Source organism: Phyllostomus hastatus, unplaced genomic scaffold, assembly GCF_019186645.2.
Source record: "Phyllostomus hastatus isolate PE091 unplaced genomic scaffold, TTU_PhHast_1.1 phas_contig_210, whole genome shotgun sequence".
Taxonomy (NCBI): Eukaryota; Metazoa; Chordata; class Mammalia; order Chiroptera; family Phyllostomidae; genus Phyllostomus; species Phyllostomus hastatus.
Genome location: NW_025333737.1, coordinates 13918727 through 13941515, shown reverse-complemented (window position 1 = coordinate 13941515; position 22789 = coordinate 13918727). Strand labels below are relative to the sequence as shown.

The following is a 22789-nucleotide window of genomic DNA, read 5'->3' as shown; positions in this document are numbered from 1 at the left end:
TTTTCAATAATACCTCTGCATGCCTCATCGAGATTTTGTAAGGATTAAATGAAATTGTCGGTGTAAAGCTCTTAGACAACAGAAAGGAATAAAGCTACTTTAGCTTTTGTATGATGATATTTATGGTTACCCATCTTATCGATAGGGTGAATGACTGTGGACCATGACAATGTGGACTTAGCCAGATTTGGGCCCCAAGGAACGCGCCAGGCCCATGGGTGAACTTTGTCTTTCTCCATTTGAGCTGTCCCTTCTGCTGTGTTGCGTAACCTTTGACAAATTCCATTCCTTTTCCAGGGGCCTCACTAATGCGCTCCCAGCAGTGTTTACTAACAGCTGTAAGCAGTGCTGTCTTCTGGTTTCCTCTGCTTTGTTTGCGTCTGCACTGTGGTCTGCAAGTTTCCTGCCCCAGCTGGAAGTCGCAGGCACACAAATGCCCCAGACAAGTCAGGTCTCCTGAAAAGGCCCCCTCAGTCTTCCCAGGCACAAGGGCTGTGAGGGGCCTAGCCCACCCTCTGCCCAGGCAAGGATGGACGAGATGCTGGTGGGGAAAGTGTCAAAAACAAAACATCCAACTCCCTTAGCAGGGTCATTCCACCAGAGATTCAACTCATGGGGTCCTTTCTCTTCCACTTCTTTAGTGAAAGAAACTGCCACCAGTATCGCAGTAGGAAAATCACCGAAGGAAAATCACCATCAATATCTGCATGCCGTCTTGTTTAGAAAGTACGTAGGTGCCTGAGAAGTAACTTTTACTGTCAGAAAGGAATGAAGGTCTTTTACAAACTGAGGGCTAAATAAGAGGATTTGCTTGCAGACAGTAGTGGCCAGTCAGGGAGGAAGTGGGGGTGTGGGCAGCAGGCTCTGGCTCTGCTCAGAACCCAGTGGGGGTTAGGTATGGGACTGGGAATGCCTGACCACCGTAGGCCGGGACCTAGGGAGCCCGAGCAAGGAGCACCAGGGGCGAGCTGATACTAGAGGTGGGATGATGTCCTAGAAGAACCCTTAGCCTGGCAGGGACCTGGCTTCCCCATGGAGAGGGCACCTGGCCACAGGAATGTGTGAGACCTGCAGGGACAACCCTGGGTGGCAACAAGAATCAATAACCCAAGGGGCCCAGTCACAACTCCCTCTACTGGGGGGGCCTTCAGCACTTCCACTCCCCACTTCAGAGTGGGGACACCGGAATGTGTGGCTTCATCTATGTCCACTTCACAGAGCCAGAAGAATCGTGGATCAGGTAGAAGTGAAACACAACACACTCTGGGGTGTAACTTAGAGACTCTGAGACAGCTGGGGTCCTTGTTAAAATCCAGAGTCCCAGGTTTCATCCCCACTGAGTCTGTAGTGGGGCCTAGGAATCAACATTTAACAAAATTAGGTATTCCTTTTTTTTAATGTATTTTTTAAAGGTTTTATTTATTTACTTTTAGAGAGAGGGGAAGGGAGGGAGAAAGAGAGGGAGAGAAACATCAATGTGTGGTCGCCTCTCATGTGGCCCCCACTGGGGACCTGGCCCACAACCCAGGCATGTGCCCTCACTGGAAATTGAACCAGCGACCCTTTGGTTCACAGCCCACACTCAATCCACTGAGCTACACCAGCCAGGGTGAAAATCCAGTATTTCTGATGCCATGCTTGGGTGTGTCTGCCCCAGACAGTCAATGTTTGTTTCCCAAGACTAAAGCCAACTTCCATGAAGTTCCTTTTGATACGGGTCAAATCCAGAGAGAGATGATCAGGTGGGTTTGTATAAAGACAATAGCACAATCACATTTTTAATGTTCTTTTCCCCACTGTTCAACTTCCCATCCTGAGTTTGCGCAACCGACTGCATCTCTCTCTTCTTAGCAAAAGTCACTGAGGAACACTTAGTCAAGCTTTTGCAGACAGCTGCGTATCTTTAACTTGGTCAAAAAGGAGGAAGTTCTCTAGATAACTCACCACTTTGGAGCCACCACGCCTCCTTGGGCCTCCTCTTCAATTTCATTTGGGAGCATGCGGAGCCATGTGAAGGCACTGGGACATTTCTTCTTCTGTCACATCTGAGGCTCGCATCCCTGCATCTCGAAGCCAAACCACAATGTGGAGAAAAAGGGTTTTTTTGCTCCTTTTCTCTCTTTCAACTCTAAAAGCAGAACCGAATTTTGAGCAAATGGGAAAAACAAACAGTAAGTTTCATTTACTTCTCTCTTGTACTAAAACTGTCTTCAAAAAAACAAAACATTGGATGGTCAGCTTTAAACTCATGGCTCATGAGTAAGTTTTTCTGTGCTTTTAGATGAATGACCAGAGTGAAACGTTTTCCATTACCTGCCACTAAAAATGAAATGATTTTAGGGATGGAGTTGTAGTATCTTTCCTGAGACCCAGAGATAAAATATTGAGATTGGATTTTACAATGAAATGGTTCTTTCACTGTCTTTCTTTTTTTAAAGCAACACACAGTCAGTGTAAAATAATTCAAGCAGCATTAAAAATGTATATTAGGAGGCAATTTATCATCACAAAGCTGGATTAACCACAATTGTGGTCCTAAGCCCGGTGGCCTGGGTACATGAGATAAATTTGTTTCCTCTGTGAATTGGGGGTAATACAAGCACCTACCTGAGAGGGCTGTTGTGAGGACTGAGTGGGATAAGCCACAGGCCTGAGCACAGTGTCTGGTACGGGTGAGCCGCCAAGAAATGCTAGCCCAAGCTGTTGTCAGTGTATAAATGTGAAGTTCTGTTACCTCCCTCCAAGCTCTCTCCCTGCTCCACTTCCAGATGCTAGAGCTATTGAGTCATTTTCCCGTCAATATCAGAGTAAACAAATTCTTCTGTGACTTGTCCTGTTTTTGTTTACAATAAACCACAGACATCTTTTTAAGGACTAAATGCATATTTAGCTCTTTTTCTCCTCCAACAGCAGCACGACATTTCATAATAAGACTCAGCCATAATTCATTTCACCACCCCCTTATTGAGTCCCCCCCTTTTCTTGGTAATATAAACAATGCCGCAGTAAATATCCCTGTACAAAATACCCTCTGTGGACACATAAGAGTGTGAGAGCATCTCTGTAGGATGAGATCCTAGAAGTGAAGTCGCTGAGTCAAAGGGCAGGGCCGTTTAAATTGTTCCACAGCTCCTCCCAACGCACTGAATCTGGTCATAGTCTCTAGCAGCGACCTCTCACGTGGGAGCGCGTTTCCCCACCCCCTCTCTAAAGTTTTTTAATTTGTGCCAATCTGATGAGTAAAAAATAATATCGTAATTTGCAGCTGCCTCATCACTCGTGCAGTTGAGCATCTTTTTCATGTTTATTGACTATGGACGCTCCCGCCTTCCCATATAAAGGAGATTGAAGAATGGCCACCTGGTTGGGAAAGAAAGGTGACGTCTTGTCTTGAAGCTGAGCTCACAGAAGACTGAGAAAATGTTAATTCTCCAAATCCAGGACTGGAGGGAGGCTGATGGCACTTATGAGGGGTCTAAGCGCCTCCCTCCTCCACCCAAGCCTTCTCTCGGCCCCAGCACTATTTAATGGCCTTCTGCATGTCTTTTTCTAGAAATCACTCATTTATATTATTTGCCCATTTATTTGATTGTGTATATATTTTTCTTACTGATTTGCTGATTTTATATATATATATATATATATATGATGCTTTGCTTTCATTTGTGGCTTAAGTAGCATTTTCTTCTAGGCTATCTACCACTTGTCTTAAATTTGCCATAGAGAAGTTTTCAGGGTAGTCAATTTCTTCAGTCTTTTCTCTATGGGTACTCTTTTCTGTGTTTTATTAGGGAGACCTTTTCCTAGCAAGTGATATAAAAACATTTCCCTATATTCCTCTAAATTCTTTTATAATCTTATTTCTCAAATGAAATTTCCTGGTAAGGGCTATTTCCCACCCCCACCCCCTTGGCATTTTTGAATAATAAAATACAAACATACAAGCTATCGAAGACTATTGGAATCATGTCAAAAGGGCTCAGGGGCCAGTTTGGAGATGCTTCCCATGGCCAAAAAATGGGACAATAGGAATAATAACCTCAATGGATTGAAACACATTACATATATTTAAAACTGAGTTCATATGATTCTTAAACAAAAAAATAACAATAAAAAAAGTGTCTCAGTGTTAGAAGATGCTAGGAAACCAAGTCATTATTTTCAAAACTGGTCAATAAACAGAGAAAGCTAAGCATATATCCTGCTTTTTCTGGGCAAACTATAGTATGACCAAAGAGTGGAGAAGGCAAGTTTCTCTTCAGATAATTTCAGATAATAAATGAAGAAAGAATAATAGAATTGGCATGTTATCATTTTGTCACCTCTAGCGAAATAATGCTTCAAGTGGCTATTGTCCAAGCCCACTACTTAACAAAAAGAGAGATCGTCGGACACCAGGCACATCCTCACAGAAGCACACACCAGCCCCTCTGATGCATTCTTACTACATGAAAGCTAACCTGGATTTCATCAAGCCTCTGGACGGGGGACAGAGGAACATGGTAGAGGATGCCTCAGGAATGTGACCTACAAAATCCAGGCCATAGGGAACATTATAGAACAAACCATTTGCTATCTTCAGCAAATAAATTGCCAGGGGTTGGGGATGAGAAATGGAAAGGTCTTCTCATTTAAAAATGCATACGAAACATATCAGCTAATTACAATGGATCATTTTGAACACTAAAAAAAAAGAAAGAAAGAAAGAAAGAAAGAAAGAATCAGACAACTGGGGAAATTTGAATGCTAACTAGATATCTGATGACATTTAAAATACATTGTTAATTTTTATGTGCAGTAATGGTCATTGTTATGTTTACAAAGGAGTCCTTATCTTCTAGAAATACAATGTCCTCCAGCCAAAAGTCACCAGGGACACACATGTGCCTGAACAAAGCTGGGCTGGGGAGAAAATGTCCACCGTGGAAATCACGTGATATCTTGGCGAGAAAGGTGTTAGGAAGGTCCTGTGATGAGATTGGATCTGTGCTAGGTGATTTGGAGGAAGATTCAAAGCAGCAGGCTCTTCTCTGGATCGGATCCTTCTAGGGAGTGGAAATAACGATATGATTGGGTATCTTAATCATTGTCATCTAAAAGGCAAAAACAGAGCAAGGCAAAAGCTGTGACCGACAAAGCAGCAGCAGTCACTCTTACTAATCAAGTTAGGGGGATGTTTGGCCATTTTTGTGCTTCAGACAATGTCCACGTCTTTGTGTGTGTCCAGGCACGAATATGGTGTCATCTTGTTTTTGTCTTGATCCAACACGGTCACCGAGTGGCCTTGTCAGTGCTGGTATTCCAGCTGCGAGTGACAGGGCAGGTCCAAAGGGTCAGGGGCTGCTTTTCTCTCTCTCCACACTGCATTTATGGATGAAATAGCGTGTGGTCTGGGGTTTGCACTAAAATAGTGGAGGGGGGGTGATACAACAGGACAGACTGTGAGTTGATCATTGTTGAAGCCGGGCAATAGGATCATTGGGGATCATTATACTCTCTTCTCTACTATTATTTTGAAAGTTATGATTTTCCAAAATAAGAAATTTAAACTAAATAATGGACAAAACAAGCTACCAGACACAACATTTTTTCTTAGAACCTGGAACTTTAATATTTCTATGTCAGCAGAGACAGTCTTTAGAAAGTCCACTTTGGGTGTTTAACTGGCCAAAGAGATAGCAAGTACAGAGCTTCTCAAGGCCATGATCTCTCTTTGTGGGGGACCACTGTAGGCCTTGAGGCTTCATCACACTCTGGTCAGCCTCGCTGTATAGGCAAGGAACACCCCCTTGGGAAAGTTCACCGAGAACAGCGTGTCTACCACCTTGACCCACAAAATGTGGCCAGGTGACTGCTGAGTTATTATCAAGGAACATTAACAAGAACTGTCTCTTGTGTGATTTTTGTGTTTTCCAGAACTTACCTCTCCAATTTTGAACTCAGAGACGAACATAGTCACGAAGGGTCAAAATGTATCTATAATTTGTTCCAGCCAGAGCAAATTATCGCCAATCACCTATTCTCTTTTTCGGGATCAAAATTGCATCGGAACACAGGACAGCAAAGGTGAACACGTGACTTTTAACCTGAGCATCTCAGAAGCCAGCGATTTGGGGCCTTACAAATGTAAAACGCAAGTTCCCAGCTGTAAAGAACACAACTGTACAAGATACAGTCATGAGTTCAGCTTCATGTTTGTCGGTGAGTCGAGCGTGTGATCCTCGGGCCCTGCGATCTGTAGGGCTCCTTTCCACTTTCCAGCAGGCTCTCTGTCCCCTTGTCAGCACTCACTCTAGAGCAGGGGTGTCAGACTCATTTTCACTGGGCGCCACATCAGCCTCACGGTTGCCTTCAAAGGGCCAAATGTGATTTTAGGACTCTATAAATGTAACTACTCCTTAACCGGGGGTGAGCAGCTTGGCGCTGCCGCTGGGTAGAAACAAGGTGCTGGGCCAGATAAAACAAGGTGGGGGGCCGGATTCGGCCAGCGGGCCTTGTGTTTGCCACCTGTGCTCTAGAGCCTAGGGAGGACATCACTGAGACCCTTATTCTTAGTAATTCCATTCCACTTTCTCCTCTGAAGACTTTTGCCTGAGACAAAAGCACGTTTCACTTCCTCACACACTTCCTGCTCTTTATGCTTGTTTCTTTTCCCCTTTATATTATCTCCCATTTTGCTAGATGGTCTTTCTAGTTCCTCTCTATTATTCCCGCATCACACTTTCCCTCTGCAGTTAGTGGGTTCCTGCATCTCACGTCAGTGCCCCTGAGCATTGGAGAAGGATGGAAGAGCCTCGGAGAGCACGGGAGGCGACGGAGATGACGGCAAGAGGATTAAGTTTATTGTCCCCCTTTCCCAAAATGCAGCAGAAACTGGAGGTTAGATCATTCGGAAAGAGAATTCAGCATTTTCCAAACTGCTTGTGAGAGTGTCTTGGTGGCTCGACCTGACTCAGTACTTTTGAGGAGAGGAAAAATGAATTTGTATTTTTAGTAAATATTTCCCATGACTCTAATAAACCAAATACGGGAACCGAACTTAAACCCTCTTTAAATAAGGTCCCCAAGTGGGACCCATTAGCTCAGCTGTAGAATTACTAAATATTTTTAGTATTGACACATCCAAAAAAAGCCCACTTTATATAAAGCGCTTATTTTTTTTCTATCATGTGAAAGTTGAAAGTTGCACAAAAGTGGCGAGAATGGTGTGAAGGTTCCGGTGTACCTCACCCAGCCTCCCCAGTTATCAGCCTGTGGCTAAGTATGGACGTGCCTTTGAAAGAGGACAGAGGTGTTCCTAACTAGTAAAGGCAGGAATTAAAAATACAAGTGCCTGGGCCTGCTTTGTGTGTAATGCTCAAAATCTGGAAACAACCAGATGTCCATCAACAGGTGAATGTAGCAACAAATGACGGGAGATCTGTTCAGTGGGATACTACTCAGCAATAAAAAAGAACCAGCTGTAAAGAACACCCCCTTGGGAAAGTTCACCGAGAACAGCGTGTCCACCACCTTGACCTACAAAATGTGGCCAGGTGACTGCTGAGTTATTATCAAGGAACATTAACAAGAACTGTCTCTTGTGTGATTTTTGTGTTTTCCAGAACTCACCTCTCCAATTTTGAACTCAGAGACGAACATAGTCATGAAGGGTCAAAATGTATCTATAATTTGTTCCAGCCAGAGCAAATTATTGCCAATCACCTATTCTCTTTTTCGGAATAAAAATTGCATCGGAACACAGGACAGCAAAGGTGAACACGTGACTTTTAACCTGAGCATCTCAGAAGCCAGCGATTTGGGGCCTTACAAATGTAAAACGCAAGTTCCCAGCTGTAAAGAACACAACTGTACAAGATACAGTCATGAGTTCAGCTTCATGTTTGTCGGTGAGTCGAGCGTGTGATCCTCGGGCCCTGCGATCTGTAGGGCTCCTTTCCACTTTCCAGCAGGCTCTCTGTCCCCTTGTCAGCACTCACTCTAGAGCAGGGGTGTCAGACTCATTTTCACCGGGCGCCACATCAGCCTCACGGTTGCCTTCAAAGGGCCAAATGTGATTTTAGGACTCTATAAATGTAACTACTCCTTAACCGGGGGTGAGCAGCTTGGCGCTGCCGCTGGGTAGAAACAAGGTGCTGGGCCAGATAAAACAAGGTGGGGGGCCGGATTCGGCCAGCGGGCCTTGTGTTTGCCACCTGTGCTCTAGAGCCTAGGGAGGACATCACTGAGACCCTTACTCTTAGTAATTCCATTCCACTTTCTCCTCTGAAGACTTTTGCCTGAGACAAAACATATCAACCAATGTATCCTCTACCAAACATTTCCAACAATTTAGAAAATTGTTGAAATCTTTTCTAGATGCTTTACTCTAGGATTCCCATGAAGTAGGCAAAAATGACTTTTTCTCTGAAGATTCGAGTGAGAAGTCTTAGAATCAGTGTTGGACCTTGTGGCATGGGTCTTCAAAGCCGCAGGCTTGGCCTGCCTCTTCCCCTTGCAGCAACCCCTACCAGGTGCCCCATCAGCCAGTGGTCTTCCCACCCAACCACATTGTATCACTTCTGTGTTTTTCTCTCTCACCTTCTCACCCTAAGCCTCTCATAACATAGTGTTAATGGGCTCTTCTATGACGTGACCTTGATCATGAGCTCCTGGAAGAGGGGGAGAGGGTTTCCAGGTAATACATGTACAGTATACCTGGAGTCTTCTAAACAAAAGTGCCCCGCCTTACTGATCAAATCTTTTTTTAAGATTGTATTTATTTATTTTTAGAGAGGGGAAGGGAGGGAAAAAGAGAGGGAGAGAAACAACAATGTGTGGTTGCGTCTCACACACCCCCTGCTGGGGACCTGGCCTGCAACCCAGGCATGTGCCCTGACCAGGAATCAAACTGGCCACCCTTTGGTTAGCAAACTGGCACTCAATCCACCAGCGAGGAGGGCACTGATCAGATCTTTGAGCAAGTCTCTAGGTCTATGTTCTCTAGTATGGGAGCCACTAGCCATGTGTGGCTATTTTAATTTGAATTCAAATTAATTAAAATTAGAATAAAAATTCAGTTCCTTAGTCTCATTAGTCAAATTTCAAGGGTTCAGTAGCCACAGGTGCTGGTGGCTGTTGTACTAGATGACACAGACAGAGACCATTCCCATCATTACAGAGAGTTCTGTCAGACTCCTCTGCTCGCGGTCAGTGCCTTTCAGCTTTTCAGGTTATAACCATGTTAACAATATCATGATAGAGAGGGACAATTTTCCCGAGACGTGCTCACGTGACTGCAGGTGCAAATTTCTGCACAAGGCTTTAGGGGATGCCATGGGCTCTGGGTTAGAAACAACGATCTCGGGACAGTTTTGAACACAAACTGAATAGGAGCCAGAATTATAAAATAAACGTGAAGAAGGGGGAAACCCCTGGGAACAATGGTGCTGGGATGCATGGGTAATGGGAGGGCAGTACCCTGGCTGATAATCTTCTCTAATTATCAGGCTCCTGCTTGACTGGGCAGCCTGGTAATGTTTCCACCACTTTCTGAAAAGAAATGTTCCTATGAAAACCTTTCGTAAGCCAAAATGACATAAAGCAAAGCAGCAATTCCCTTTTCTTTATATGGAAAAATGTTTTCGTGTTTCCAGACCCCCCAAAATAACCTACTAAATCATACCAAATACACTTCATTACGTCCCGGTGTACACTAAGCACACCTTTACGAGCTCTCTTAGGCTTTCCTGACACCTTAAGGCACATCCTGCTAATGGATGCACAAAGTAAATCGAGATGGAGCACCCCCGCTCAGACACAGTTCAGAGCTCTGGCGCTTGAGGCTGAGCTGCTGAGCAGGGTTCCGGGGAAGGAGCTGGGCGGGGCCCGTCTCGCGGCTGGGAGCTCGTGAAGCCTCTATAACAGCTCGTTGCAAAACCAATGCTGAACACTGTTCTTGCTTTTCGCCACCCCCCCTGCTTTTTTTTGTAAAAGCAAAAGTCCTCAAAAAACAGGAACTAGTGTAAGTCTTTCACAAAAGCAAAGAGACATAAAGCAAGGGATACCTATGTTGCAGAAAGAGCCGTGAAAGGGACGTCGGGGAACCTGTGTACCACAACTTCCTGAGCAACTTTGGGGATTCCCTGGGGATATACCTTAGATATATCTGCGGTCCTCAATTATGAAAACGTGAGTTGAGAAGATAGGCAGTATGACCCTAACACTGTTTGGTTCGACTCTGGGTGAGAATCTCAGTCCACAGTGGGCAGAAGGGGGTGAGGAGGGTAGGCACTTACTTGGCAGGGAAAGCATCTAATTGCCCATCAAATCACCTAGATTCAGTGTGAGAAGACATGGCAAGACCCACCACTGGTGTGGGTTTCCTCCCTTTGAATTACGGGGGCCTACACTCCTGCAGTGAATATGCTCATTCTTAGCTGATTTATAAACCTGATGGCTGACACCTTAAATAAGCTGCTTAAAAAACCCCAAGCCTTCATGTCCCAACTTTCTGACCCACAGATATGTATAAAATCTTCCCACATCCTGCTTTCCAAGTAAATGCACAAGTTTCCTGCCATTTGTTACAGTAACCATAGAGCTGTTTTGATAGATTATAAAACTGTATTATTTTCATTTAGGTCAGATTAATAGATAATCTAATGAGTGCCTCCCCTGTGCATGTAACTGCGTTACGTGCTGCCGGGGTTTTGATGTTGCCTAAGATGTCGTCTTCTCCCCAACCCAGCCAGGGAGATGAGTCACGAACACAAGTTTAGTAACCACTGATGCCTTCGTCAAATATTTAATGATATCCCAGATGTGCCAACCCCTGCCTATACTTCAGTTCCTGCCTTAGTGGAGCTTACAGTCTGGCTGGCGAGACACAAAACCAGAGTACTCAAACAAATACAACTCATAATCACAAGCTGTGTGGATTGTTCAAAAGACAAAGAAACCAACAAGGTGATGGGAGAGAAGCAGGGGGGTAGTGGAGGGAGCTACTCAGGGTAGTTAGGGAAGGTCTTTCAAAGGAGATTCCATTTAAGTGGAGCCCTGAAGGATGGGGAGTTAGCTATGTGAAGAGACAGGGCAAGAGAAGCTCTAGTTAAGGGACAATAGCCTGTGCAGGGGCTCCAACTTGGGAAAGAACTTGGCTGGTTGAGAAGGCCAGTTTGGCCAGAGGTCAGATGAGGGCGTGCGACTCCAGGTGACAGTGGAGAGGGAGGGGGCCAAGTCAGGCAAGGCCTAAGACCCAACGTTATCATCGTGGAAGTTAATTCAGTCTAGGTGGGTCAGGGCCAGGGTGGGTCATTTGGGGATTAGTTAGGAAATTCCTGGAGTCACCCAGGAGACAGTGGTGGGGGCAGACAGTGGTGGGGATGGACAGCGGCGGAGGACGAAACAACAGGACTTGCTAGATGGTTACATTTGGAACCACAGGTAGCAAAGGTAAGGAAGGAATTGAAAATGACTTCTAGATATCTAATGGGATCACCTCCTGAGGAATAGTGCCTTTTACTGAGATGGGCAACAATGCAAGAGCAGAGACATGGGGAACTGCTGAGTGGGTATAAAGTTTGGTTATGCTAGATGAGTGAGTCATAGACCTTCTGCTGTGCGACATTGTGCCTGTCGTTAGCAATACTGTATTGTGCACTTAAAAATTTGTTAAGAAGGTACATCTCATGTTAACTGTTCTTACTGCAACAGGACGAATGAATGCATGAAGAAATAATTACATTTCCTGAGAGAACAGGATTTTAAAATATGTTTATCTACCTACTGGTTGACTCACTAGCCATTTGGATATACCAGCAGGTTCCCTAGATTTCAGTTCCAGACAGGCTACTTTGGAGGTGACCATGAGACATCCAAGTGGACCATGTAAGGAGAGGTAGAAAAATTCATATAAAACAATAGAGGGGGGAGACGAGGGCTGGAGGAGGCAGAGTGGGAGGGAACAATCTGTCTAGAGGACTTATGAAAGGTCCTATAAGGAAGGCGGCAGCTGAATGAGCCTTAAAGGACTCCTTGAAATTCAAAAAATATAAGGAGTTTATTGAAGAGGAGCAACTCCCTCACCCTGCTGACTGGGTTGCTGTAATGCCCTTGACTAGTCCCGAACAAACTCTCTGGAAAGGTTCCATCTTCCCAGTCCCCTTAATATCAATCTCTGGTCCAGCGTGAAGCGTCCCATCTCGGAGAGGAGTCTGTGCTCTCTCATTCCTCATAAAGGTTTTCTCCGTCCTGCAGACTAAGAGGGGTAGGTTTCTGTTCCAAAGGAAGAGCGTCCTATTGGTGCTATTCCCAAACAAAGCTGCCTTTCGAGACCACTGTCACCCGATGCCGCTCTGTCGAAGATGCCACCACAGGGACTCCTGCTCAGATAAGGGGTGGAGCAAGGAGACTCTAAAATTATTTTCTTTGACTTACTTATACTTTGGTCCCTGTATTTCATTGGTTCTGTGCCAAACTGATGTTGTAAAAAAAAAAAATCTACTTGGAAGTTGGCCTTGGCCATATTAGCAGTGTGTCCTTGGGGAAGTTTCGGAACTTCTCTGAGTCACAGTTGGAAGGGGTGTGACACTGTCCATGCTGTAGTACTATGACTATTGTGGAGGGGAATGAGATAATGTGGGTATGAGCCTGGCCCATGATGAATATTCACCTGTCCTTCGTTTCCTATAATACTGTTTGATTAATGAATTATATTATAAACCATACATCTGGATTCTCCCATAAATAGGGTATAAACTGACAGACTCACCCATTTCCTGTTGAGAAGTTTCTTTAAACCTGTTTATCAGGGTTACTTCCCACTTTGGGGAGGAAGTTACAGCTGAATCCTATAAATGGAAATACAGTTAGAAAAGATGATATTTTAAGATGTGATTTTAAAACAAACCCCACAAAAACAGCCCTGCTGTAACCTTATACGGATTGGGAATAAAGCACCTCTCAACTTCATACTTGGAACTGGATCTTTCACAAAATTCTACTCATTATCAATAATAAAGAGATTATGGATTCTGATTAAAAGAATGTCCAATGAAAGTCAAGTTTTCACTCTGATTCCTCAAAGCAGAGAGACACCCTCCACTCTCTGGCTTTCTCAGCACCTGGGTCGTGCCGCCCTGCCTGGGGTTAGTCACATGCTCATCGGCCTTTCCCGCTGGACTTCTCAGGAAGGGTGTCCCTCCCCTTTGGGTCCACGTGGAGGAGTAGAGTAGGGGTGCGATCCATGCTTGCGGACTGAGCGAGTGAACCCATCTGTCCATCCCTGTATAACACGCACTTCCATTTTTCTAGACCCAGTGACCACTCCAGTGCTGAACATTACGAGAATAGCCAGCCATTATGTAACGCTACACTGCATCTCGTCCAACGGCTCCCTGCCCATCAATTACACTTTCTTTGAAAACAACATCACCATATCACGAGTTATTATCAAGAATGTAAGGGAGCCTGCTGAATTTAACCTAACCAAGAACCGTGTAGGAGTGGAGAAGTACAAGTGTAAAGCTGAAAACAGACTGCCTCGCCATGTGAAATACAGTCATCCCATCACCATAACCTCAAAAGGTAAGGGCTGCCTGAGCTCTTCCAACAGGGTCTGGGTTTGCTTCCAGAAACTTCTGCCTATCCACTTCCCACTTTGGCCACCTGCTCCCAAGTGCCTTTCCTTTGGTAGGGTCCACACAAGCTGTGATGGGACTGCTTTCTGCCATGGAAACAAGACAAACAAAAAAAAACAGAGAAAAGCCTGCCTTGGCCTTCCTCTGCTGGGGGTGCTGCATCTCTTGGAGCTGTCAGGCCTCTTCTCTTTTGCTTTTTTGTCAGTTTCTAACACCTACTGTTGAGCCACCGCTAACAGTTGGTGGATGGAGACGTTCAGTGCCACCCTGACGCTGGGGCAGAGGGGTGCCCAGCCCTTCCCTGTGTTTCGGAGGGCACTGCTCTGGTGCTTCTTGGCTGTGCGCATTCTCACAGCCTGAGGAGTCCAGGGGGCCATGCTCACCTGGCCCTAGTGTCCCCACTTTTCTAACTGCACTCTGGGTTCCTGGCCCCAATCTGCCCACCCAATCAGATCAGGACCCACCCAATAGGGCCCACACACATCTCTATCCCAGCTTATCCTCCCCCACAGGTGGACCGCAGTGAGGATGCGAGCATTCCTGGACCCAAGCTAAGGGAGCTGCTTGTGGGGGTGTGAATGGCATTTGGACATGCAGGCTGGGGGTCCACATGCATGCAAGGCCCCTTAAGGTGCAGGTCAGAGCCTGGGTGGGAAGGGGGCCAGGCCAGAGCTGGGGCTGACTCTCCCCAGTGCTGCTGCATTCTGGTGCAGAACTCCAAGGAGTCAGAATTCTAGGTTCAAACCTGGCCTTCCAGTTCCTTCTGAAGGGATATTGGTTGAGGTAGAAGAAGGGTAGGACAAAGGTGAGGTTAGCACAGGCAGTAGGTATGCTTAGGCATCAAACACTTCACCAGGCCTCATCGTCAGAAACACAGAGCCCACACCCTGGCATTACGTCCTAACAAGTGAGGCAGTCTGTGGGAATCAGGCCCCAGAATCAGGCTTTTGCCCACAAATCACAGCCCTTCCATTTACTGGCTGTGTGACCTCAAGAAAGCCGCTTAACCTCTCTGAGCCTTACTCTACTCATTGGTAAAATGGGAGTGATCCTAAAAGATAAATAAGGCCCTGGCTGGTGTAGCTCAGTGGATTGAGCGCGGGCTGGGAACCAAAGTGTCCCAGGTTCGATTCCCAGCCAGGGTACATTCCTGGGTTGCAGGCCCTAACTCCCAGCAACCGCACATTGATGTTTCTCTCTCTCTCTCTCTCTCTATCTCCCTCCCTTCCCTCTCTAAAAATAAATAAATAAAATCTTTAAAAAAAAAAAAAGATAAATAAGGCAATGCATGTGAAGTGCTTAACACAGTGTTTGGCAGGTAGTTAACACTTAATATGTGGTAGCCATTTGGCCAACATGACTAAGGGCTTTTACCCAGTAAATGGCCATGCCATCATGACCTTAACAGTGTGACCACTAATCGGCCTGTTAAACACTGTGCTACTTTTCTCTTCCTTGTGTGACCCCTGTGGAAGGTGCACTTGGCCATGACTTTAAGAACTTCGCTGACTAACAAGGAAACCCTCGAGAGTTGCGGGTATCCACCGCAGTTCAGGGATCAGGGTGCCCAGTACATGGGGTAACTTGGGAGACGGCTGTAACTGCCCTTCCAGAACACGTCCCAGCTCGGGTCATTGAGGAGGAAAGCTCTGTGGTGACCAGTGAGTGCTGTCTTCTTCCAGGAGAGGGGAGCTGTCCATTCTGCCTGCAGCTACTGCTTCCCGTGTCATTACTGGTACTCTTCGTGACAATCCTAATTCTGGCATTTTGGACACTGTCAAAGTACAAAGCAAGTAAGTTCTTTAGGAGCTCTTCCATTGTTTTCCATGGGTTTAGGATGTAGGTAGCTGGGGAGAGGAGGAGGAGGAAGGGAAAGGAAAATCAGAAATGGATATGAAGAAATGAAAAAGAAGAAAAAGCTGCTACAGGGGAAGGTAAAAGACAGACTTGCTATCTCTCCGGTGAGAGCTTTTCTTACCCAGTGTGGTGGTGGTGGTGGTGGGGGGCCTGTGCTGTCACACGGGGACTGGCCTAAGAAGGGCCCCCCCGCTAAGAAGGGCCCTGCGCTTGATTTAATGCTCTGCTGCTGACCCTGCCTTGAAATTCTCCTTCTTTTTTTTTTTAATCTGCATCTGAAGACAGGCTTATTGATTTTAGAGAGAGGGAGAGAAACATCGGTGTGAAAGAGAAATATCAGTTGGTTGCCTCTCACAAGCACCCAGACCGGAGACTGAACCTGTACCCTATGCACGTGCCCTGAACAGGGATCAGACCCACGACCCTTTGGTTTACAGGGCTATGCTCTAACCAACAGAGCTACGTTGGCCAGGGCTTGAAAGTCTTGATATATATATTTTTTACTTTTTAAAATTACTTTTAAATTGTGATAAATACACACAACAATAAACTGTACCATTTTAACCACCGTGAAGGACACAGTTCGTTGGCATCAATATTCTCACTGTTGTGCAAGCATCACCGCCACCCCCTGGTCTTGTCCAACGGAAACTCTGTCCCCATCACACCCTAACTCCCCTGTCATTTCCCCTTTCCCCCGAGCCTGGGCCTCTGCCATTCTGCTTCTGTCTCTGTGACTTTGACGACTCCAGAGATGGCCCCACAGAAATGGAATCGTACAGAATTTGTCTGTTGGTAACTGGCCTGTGTCACTTAGCACAACGTCCTCAAGGCTCATCCATGTGCATGTGTCAGAATTTCCTTCTCTTTTAAAATCTGAAGACTATTTCATTATATATAGATAGATGGAATGAAAATGTGTCTCTGGCCATCGAAAGCGTGATCAGATAGGTGAAGGATGCCACTTGCAGAGCCGGGAAAATCGATCAGGAGGGCTTGGGCTCAGAGAAGCGGGGCTGTGGACTTCTCGATGAGTCCATGGTTTTCCCCTTGGAGTAGGTCATTCTTTGTTTTGCACCTTTGGGGAAGTCTGCTCCTTGGAAGAGGAGATTAGAAAAATGTGGCTGAATTGGTTTAATTTCATTAATTCTGCACCAATTTATGTAGGAAAAGCTCGGAGAGATAAGGCACCCAAAGACTATGGCAACATACCCATGGAAGTTGGACTATATGCAAATGTCTGTGAAAATCCAGGAGGTAAGAGAACTGTGGTGGATATTTCCATTGGTGTGGTTGGTTTCAGGTTTTCATCTTTCTTTAAGGTTGTACAGACATACGGGCTCAATGTCTCCTTCGCAGCCCTGATGCCCACCCCCACTTTCCAGGGACTACAGCTAGTCTTTAAACACCGTTCCACAGAGGCTGTGCATACGCTGCTGTCTAAACAAATGGCAGCGATGGCAGCATGTCATCGACAGGCTATTCTACATCTTGATTTTCTTCACTTAGCTTGGTGACTTTTAAAAATATCAGTTTGGAATGATCTTCACTGTGTCCCAAAGCCCCTTATGATTCCCCGTTAAAGCAGGCATCGTACGCTGCTTTGTGGTAAACAGGCCCATGGCTTTGACCAACAAGAACAATCCCAGCCAACGCTGACCGAGAGCCGGCCATGCTGTGGGCGCAGTGCTAAGCAGCTTACTGCCCCGTCCAGCATAAATAGCACTAACGCCCGATCGATATCGTTCCCACTTTACAGACAAGGAGTCTGCACCAGGCTTGGAACGAAGGCAGTGTGTTTCCACAGCCCAAGATGGTAAGCACTCTCTGCAAAGTCCAGAGGCTACACGCCACTGTGAGGGCAGCGAGCTGAGCCGCTGCCCTCGAACGATCAGAGATTCAGCTGATGAGCCCAGCAACTCTGTCCTTGTCTTTTGCCCAGAAACCAAATCCTCTCAGGAGATACATTATGCCACCCCCTTGTTCCAGAAGGTGACACCACAAAATCACGGTGAGCCACAGTTGGGGATGAGAGATGCTATTACGAGACAGTGGGCCCAGTGAGGCCACCATACTCAGGGCTTCAGGAGCCCAAGAATGGGTGGGTGGGGGCACACACCTACCTGGGAGGCCAAGGGCGACCAATGCCATGGCACCCAACAAATCTGTCAGGAGATGGGTGGGTGGGGAGGAGGGAGGGATGAGACAGGAAGAGTATCGTGTAAAACGTCCAGAGAGGAAGACACAGGGCCACTTCTAAGCCATTTCCAATAATAAATTACTTGGAAAAAGGCAAAGAGAGTACGGAGGACAAATTGGTGGTTACAGAATCGTCACAGGGATGTAAAGTGCAGCACGGGAATGCAGTCAGTAGTACTGTAATAACTGTGCGCTGTCAGGTGGGTGCTGCAAATACTGGGGAAACATTATGTGAAGTGTATTATCTAAGCACTATGCTATACACCTAAAACTAGTCCAAAATAATATTGAATAATATTGAATTACATTCAATATTGAAAAATTTTTTTAAACTTAAAAAAAATTTAAAGAATAAATTAGTTGATATAGTCCAGGAACAAACAGTTAATACTTGATTCTGTCAGTCCACCCAGCTACTAAAATAGGATATTTTTTAGAGATTCTATGAATGTATATCCTAAGTTTGCCAAATTAGTTCTTCTTTTATATTTCAGAAGCCTGTAATAAAGGTAAAACTGAGTACATCTATTCTGAAATCATCTTGTGAAACAAAGATACAAACTACATCTCAGGGTAAGCTGATTTACACGAAGGAAAAGCTAGCTTGACTGACACTTTAAAGTGTTTCTCCCGGTTATCTGAGGCGAATCACTGTTTTTCATGATTAAACACTCTTCTTCTGATGCATCCAGGTACCTCCAATCCTAGCATCAGACAACAGTTTTGTCACGTCAGATGGGGTCCCGACTGGTGACAGTTTTGAAATGCTTTTGCTGTTTTTACACATGGACCATTCTCCCCATTTCCACATTGTTTAAAAAAGAGTAACTGTTAACCCTGGCTGGTGTGGCTCAGTGGATTGAGTGCCGGCCTGTGAACCATAAGGTTCCTGGTTCAATTCCCAGTCAGGGCACATGCCTGGGTTGCGGGCCAGGTCCCCAATTGGGGGCATGCAAGAGGCAACCGATCAATGTATCGCTCGCACATTGATGTTTCCCTTCCTCTCTTTCTCTCTCCCTTTCCCTTCTCCACAAAATAAATAAAATTTTAAAACAGAGAATAATTCTTAGACCACTGTGCTTTTCAGAAGTGCATCCTGGAAGCATTAGAATGGTCTCTGTTCTGGTTTCCCCACCCCCATGCCCAGTGAAAAGTTCAGAAGCAAAGACACAAAGCACAAACCCATGCCTAAATTCTAAAGCCAAAGGAGTGACCTGGAAAATGTGTCTGCAGAAAACAGTGCCCACAGTCACCGTGAGAGGCAGGCAAGACTACTCAGCAAGTACACATTTATTATTCACTGCCATTTACCTTTGCTCTCAGATTTTGGGAGGCTGCAAATATATTTATACCAATTTTCAAGGACTTTCTCAGTCCTCAAGACTTAGCTAATGTCAAAGGTGTGCAGGTAAGTGCTGCATTTCCCTTCAGTGTCCTGTGGAGAAATCAGCCCAGAGTTGAGTTGGGGGACAAGGGAGAATAGATTAGTTTCCTAAGACCGTGGTAATAATTTATCATAAACTGGTTTGGATTAAAATGGAAATTTATTTTCTCACAGTTCTGGAGGCCAGAAGTCCAAAATCAAGGAGTCAGCAGGACACACTCTCTCCAAAGGCTCTAGCGGAGAACCCCTACTTGCCTCTCCCAGTTTCTGGTGGTTCCTGGAGCTTCTTGGCTTGTGGCAGAATCACTCCAATCTGTCTTGGTCTTCCCGGGGCCTTTTCTTCTTCTGCCATTCTCATCCTGATCACAAGACGCTGGTTTAGGAACCAGCCAGATAATCCAGGATGACTTCATCTCAAGATCCTTCACCTAATTACACCTGCAAAGACCCTTTTTCCAAATAAGGTGACATCCACAGGTTCCAGGAGTTAGGATTTGGACGTATGTTTTGGGGAAGTCACCATTCAACCTTCTACGGGGGACAAATGAGAAATCATACCTATGTCAAGGACCTACTGTGAGAGTTAATTCAGGTGACAAATGTAAAGGGCTTGGAATAGGGCCAGCATATAATAAGAACTCAAAGCTGGCTATTTATGATGTGATGATGCTTACTCTGAGTCATACTGATTGGCTGCTCCCCTGAGAAACCGTGAAGTCTTTGAAGTCATGAACTTGGTGATCTGGGCCACCATTGGCTTCTTCATCTTAATCTGAGCTCCTTCCTGAAGCAGAGCTGAGACAAGGATTGGGTGCAGGTCATTTACATGGGAGGTGATCCCAGGGAGCAGGAGGACCCAGTGCCAGTGAAACAGAAATCAGAAGCCAACACAAAGGGAGGGGAGGGGTCAGCAAATGAGTGACCCTACTGGTAACTGGATTTGCTCCTGTAAAGGCCTTCCAAGGGCCTGAGGTCCAGAACACTGCTAAGTTTCACAGCAAGCCCTCCATCAACAGTCCCTCATTGTCTCCTTGCAAACCTTCTAAAGCAGTTAGTAAAAGCCAACGAACGCCATAATCCACATGATTACCATTGTCCCCTATCTTCCAAGTGCTAGAACTAGTCCATAACCTAGTGCTTGCTACCTAGCTCTGTGGTGCGAAGTCTTAGTAATTGTGAGGCTACGGTGTGCAAGGGTTTTCACTAACCCCCTTGCCACCAGCAGGAGAGTCCTTGTCATCCACCCAGGGAATAATTCCCTTTCCCAGGGCTGCTTTCTAGGACCTTCTAATACCCTGTCTTATCCTGGGCTAGCCCTGAAAACAAGAGCCTGAGATAAAGCCTTTCATGCACATAATTTATTTGGAGGTGACGGGTGGGGGGATGGAACAGGCATGAGGGACTGGAGGAAAAGCCAGTACAAGGATGTACTGTTGAGTTGAGCAATGCTCTGAGTAATCAGGACTTGATCCCACTGAAACCTGCTGAGGAGGGAAAACACCATCTCCCAAACTGTCCACTGGGGATGATAGTGAGAAACGTTTATCCATCGGCTGAAGGCCGCCCCACCCCCACCTCCACTTCTGAGCTGTGCATGTGGTCATTCCAAGCTGGCTTCCATTAGCGCCTCCCTCACCCAGGGCACTGAAAAGCCTCAGGGCAGAAAATGAGTGATATGTGTTGTACCCTTGCAGCACAAACTGTCCACATGAAGTGTGTGAAGCTGCAGATGCAGTGGGAATCAGAGGTGAGGCCAGGGGATGTGACACAGGACACAGAGGTGGCTGGTATGCTCTCTCAACATTTCCTTTTTAACAACTATAGTAACGACAATAACTATCATGTGTTGAGCACGTACCAGGTTCCAGGTACTTTTCAGTGATTTGTGCAATTATCCTTATATAGTGCTTGCAACTACCTCTGCACCCAGCTCCGCTTCACCCCTGCACAGACACCCAGTGTCTACCCCCCACCCCTGCCCTAGCTTTTGCATTGAATTGTTTAGGAAGGGAAGGAGAAGAAAAGGAATATCTATTTTTTTTTTCATGTCTAGAAGTTCTACTTTGGTTCTTTTTCAAATCCACCTATTTCTTTAAACATTTTGTGTTGTGAAATGGCACACACATTATATGGAAATATGTAAAAATATGCATGTGGTTTAATAAAGTTTATCAGGTGAACACTGGTGATGGAATGCCATCAGCAGCCCAGAAACCACTTGCAGGCCCCTTCCCACCCACAACCCATCTCCCCAACTTTATTCCTCTTTTATGGGACATCTGGGTGGCTATTAGTTTGGAGCTATTGCAAATAATGGGGCTACGACTATCCTTATGCTAGGAACCTGGTTCCCATGTGCATGCAGTTATGTTGAACATGCACGGGTTGTGGGGTATGTTTATCTCCAGTCTCACTAGACAAGGATACCCTGTTTTCCACAGCAGTCCTGCGCTGCCTCTTAAAGCATTCTAGGATCTGGGACGACGAGTACAAGCCCATAAAGGCTGAGGTCCCTAAGACAAGGTGCCTGAATAAAAGGACCCACGAGTAGGACTGAGATTTTCTTCAGAAAAGTCACTTGTAAAAAATAAACTTCGTAGTTTCTCACAGTTATAAAACTAGGGACTGACCCTCAAACTGCAAAAATGAGATTTAAGATTTTCAGTAGGCATACAGGGGTAACGGCCCTTCCCTTGAGGCTGCCGTGTTACAATGAGAGGAAGCGAATGAGAGCGTGCGGCACTGCGTCCTCACCCCGACATCCCAGTGTTCTCGAGAACGGGGATCGCCGCCGTGAGAGGAGACACAGAGGCGTGATAGAAGAGGTAAGTAAAAACCCTACAGTCCTAAAGGGCGTAAGAGGATTTTTTTCAGTGACGGAAATGTTCTATATTGTCATTGTGGTGGTGGTTACACATTTGTCAAAACCTGCATTTGTAGCTTTAAAGTAGGTCAATTTTTTTGTTTGTAAATTATATGTCAATAAAAATGATTAAAACACACACACACACACTCACATATTTGCTTAGCTCTGAAAACTGAAAAGGTCTAGAAACAAAAACACCTTTCTAACTGCACATCCCCTAGTACCCAGCGTATGATCTCCTTGGGGAAACTCTGAAACACACAATCTCTGTGCTAGATAGTAAATAACAAGCAAACTATCAAAGATTACTAAAGGTAAGTCAAAAGGACTCAAAGCCAAGTTGAAAGGGTCCCATTGGCCAAAGGTAGAACAATTGGAGCATCAAAAAAAATCAACTTTAAAGGGGATGAATCCAACATTTATCCCAAACCTTTTCCACACCTCTAACCAGACGGTGTGAGATATTTTTCTTTGCAAAAGTATTCTAGCCAACGAATGAAGACAGGACCAGAATATCACCACTTTATCACCTCCAATGAGCTGACTGATCTAGGCACTGATCAAGGACTGCTAGCACCCCCCAGCCCAAAAGAAACCAGCAGATATTACTGACTCCTGACGGGAGAGCACAGTCACCCATGAAATAACCTCATTCCCAAAAGTGAACTTAAAAGCTGATCCAGACTCTGGAATCAATTTCCAATCTAGAGGAACAGGTTAACTAAACTATACTATGGGGTGTAATAAAACCCAAACAGTGCAAGACCCTGTAATAAATAATCCGATTTCTGAGAGAGTAAGAGACAGAATCTATAAGCTAAGAGAAGCCAAAAGACCTAATGACCAATTTCAATATAAAAGTGT

The 22789-nt window shown here is 45.5% G+C and overlaps 2 protein-coding genes across 5 annotated transcripts in view; one reads left to right on the top strand and one right to left on the bottom strand.

The window, feature by feature from the left end:
* PECAM1 (platelet and endothelial cell adhesion molecule 1) overlaps positions 1 to 2076 on the bottom strand; it is an 87571-nt gene extending 85495 nt beyond the window's left edge. Inside the window, exon 1 of the mRNA XM_045836341.1 lies at positions 1945 to 2076. Within this exon, the coding sequence (XP_045692297.1) occupies positions 1945 to 1990 (46 nt within the window). The 5' untranslated portion in view covers positions 1991 to 2076. The remainder of the gene's footprint in view (positions 1 to 1944) is intronic.
* Positions 2041 to 22054, top strand: MILR1 (mast cell immunoglobulin like receptor 1). 4 transcript variants are annotated; one of them, XM_045836350.1, is made up of 10 exons: positions 2041 to 2171; positions 5917 to 6201; positions 7605 to 7889; positions 13294 to 13566; positions 15302 to 15412; positions 16644 to 16733; positions 17236 to 17292; positions 17419 to 17487; positions 18170 to 18248; positions 19234 to 22054. In XM_045836350.1, the coding sequence occupies exons 1-9, from the start codon at positions 2084 to 2086 to the stop codon at positions 18220 to 18222; spliced, it is 1311 nt and encodes a 436-aa protein (XP_045692306.1). In that variant the 5' UTR covers positions 2041 to 2083; the 3' UTR covers positions 18223 to 18248; positions 19234 to 22054. The 4 variants fall into 4 exon arrangements, with proteins under 4 accessions (XP_045692306.1, XP_045692309.1, XP_045692307.1 ...); XM_045836353.1 differs by lacking the exon at positions 7605 to 7889; XM_045836351.1 differs by lacking the exon at positions 15302 to 15412.
* The last annotated feature ends 735 nt before the right edge of the window (positions 22055 to 22789 follow it).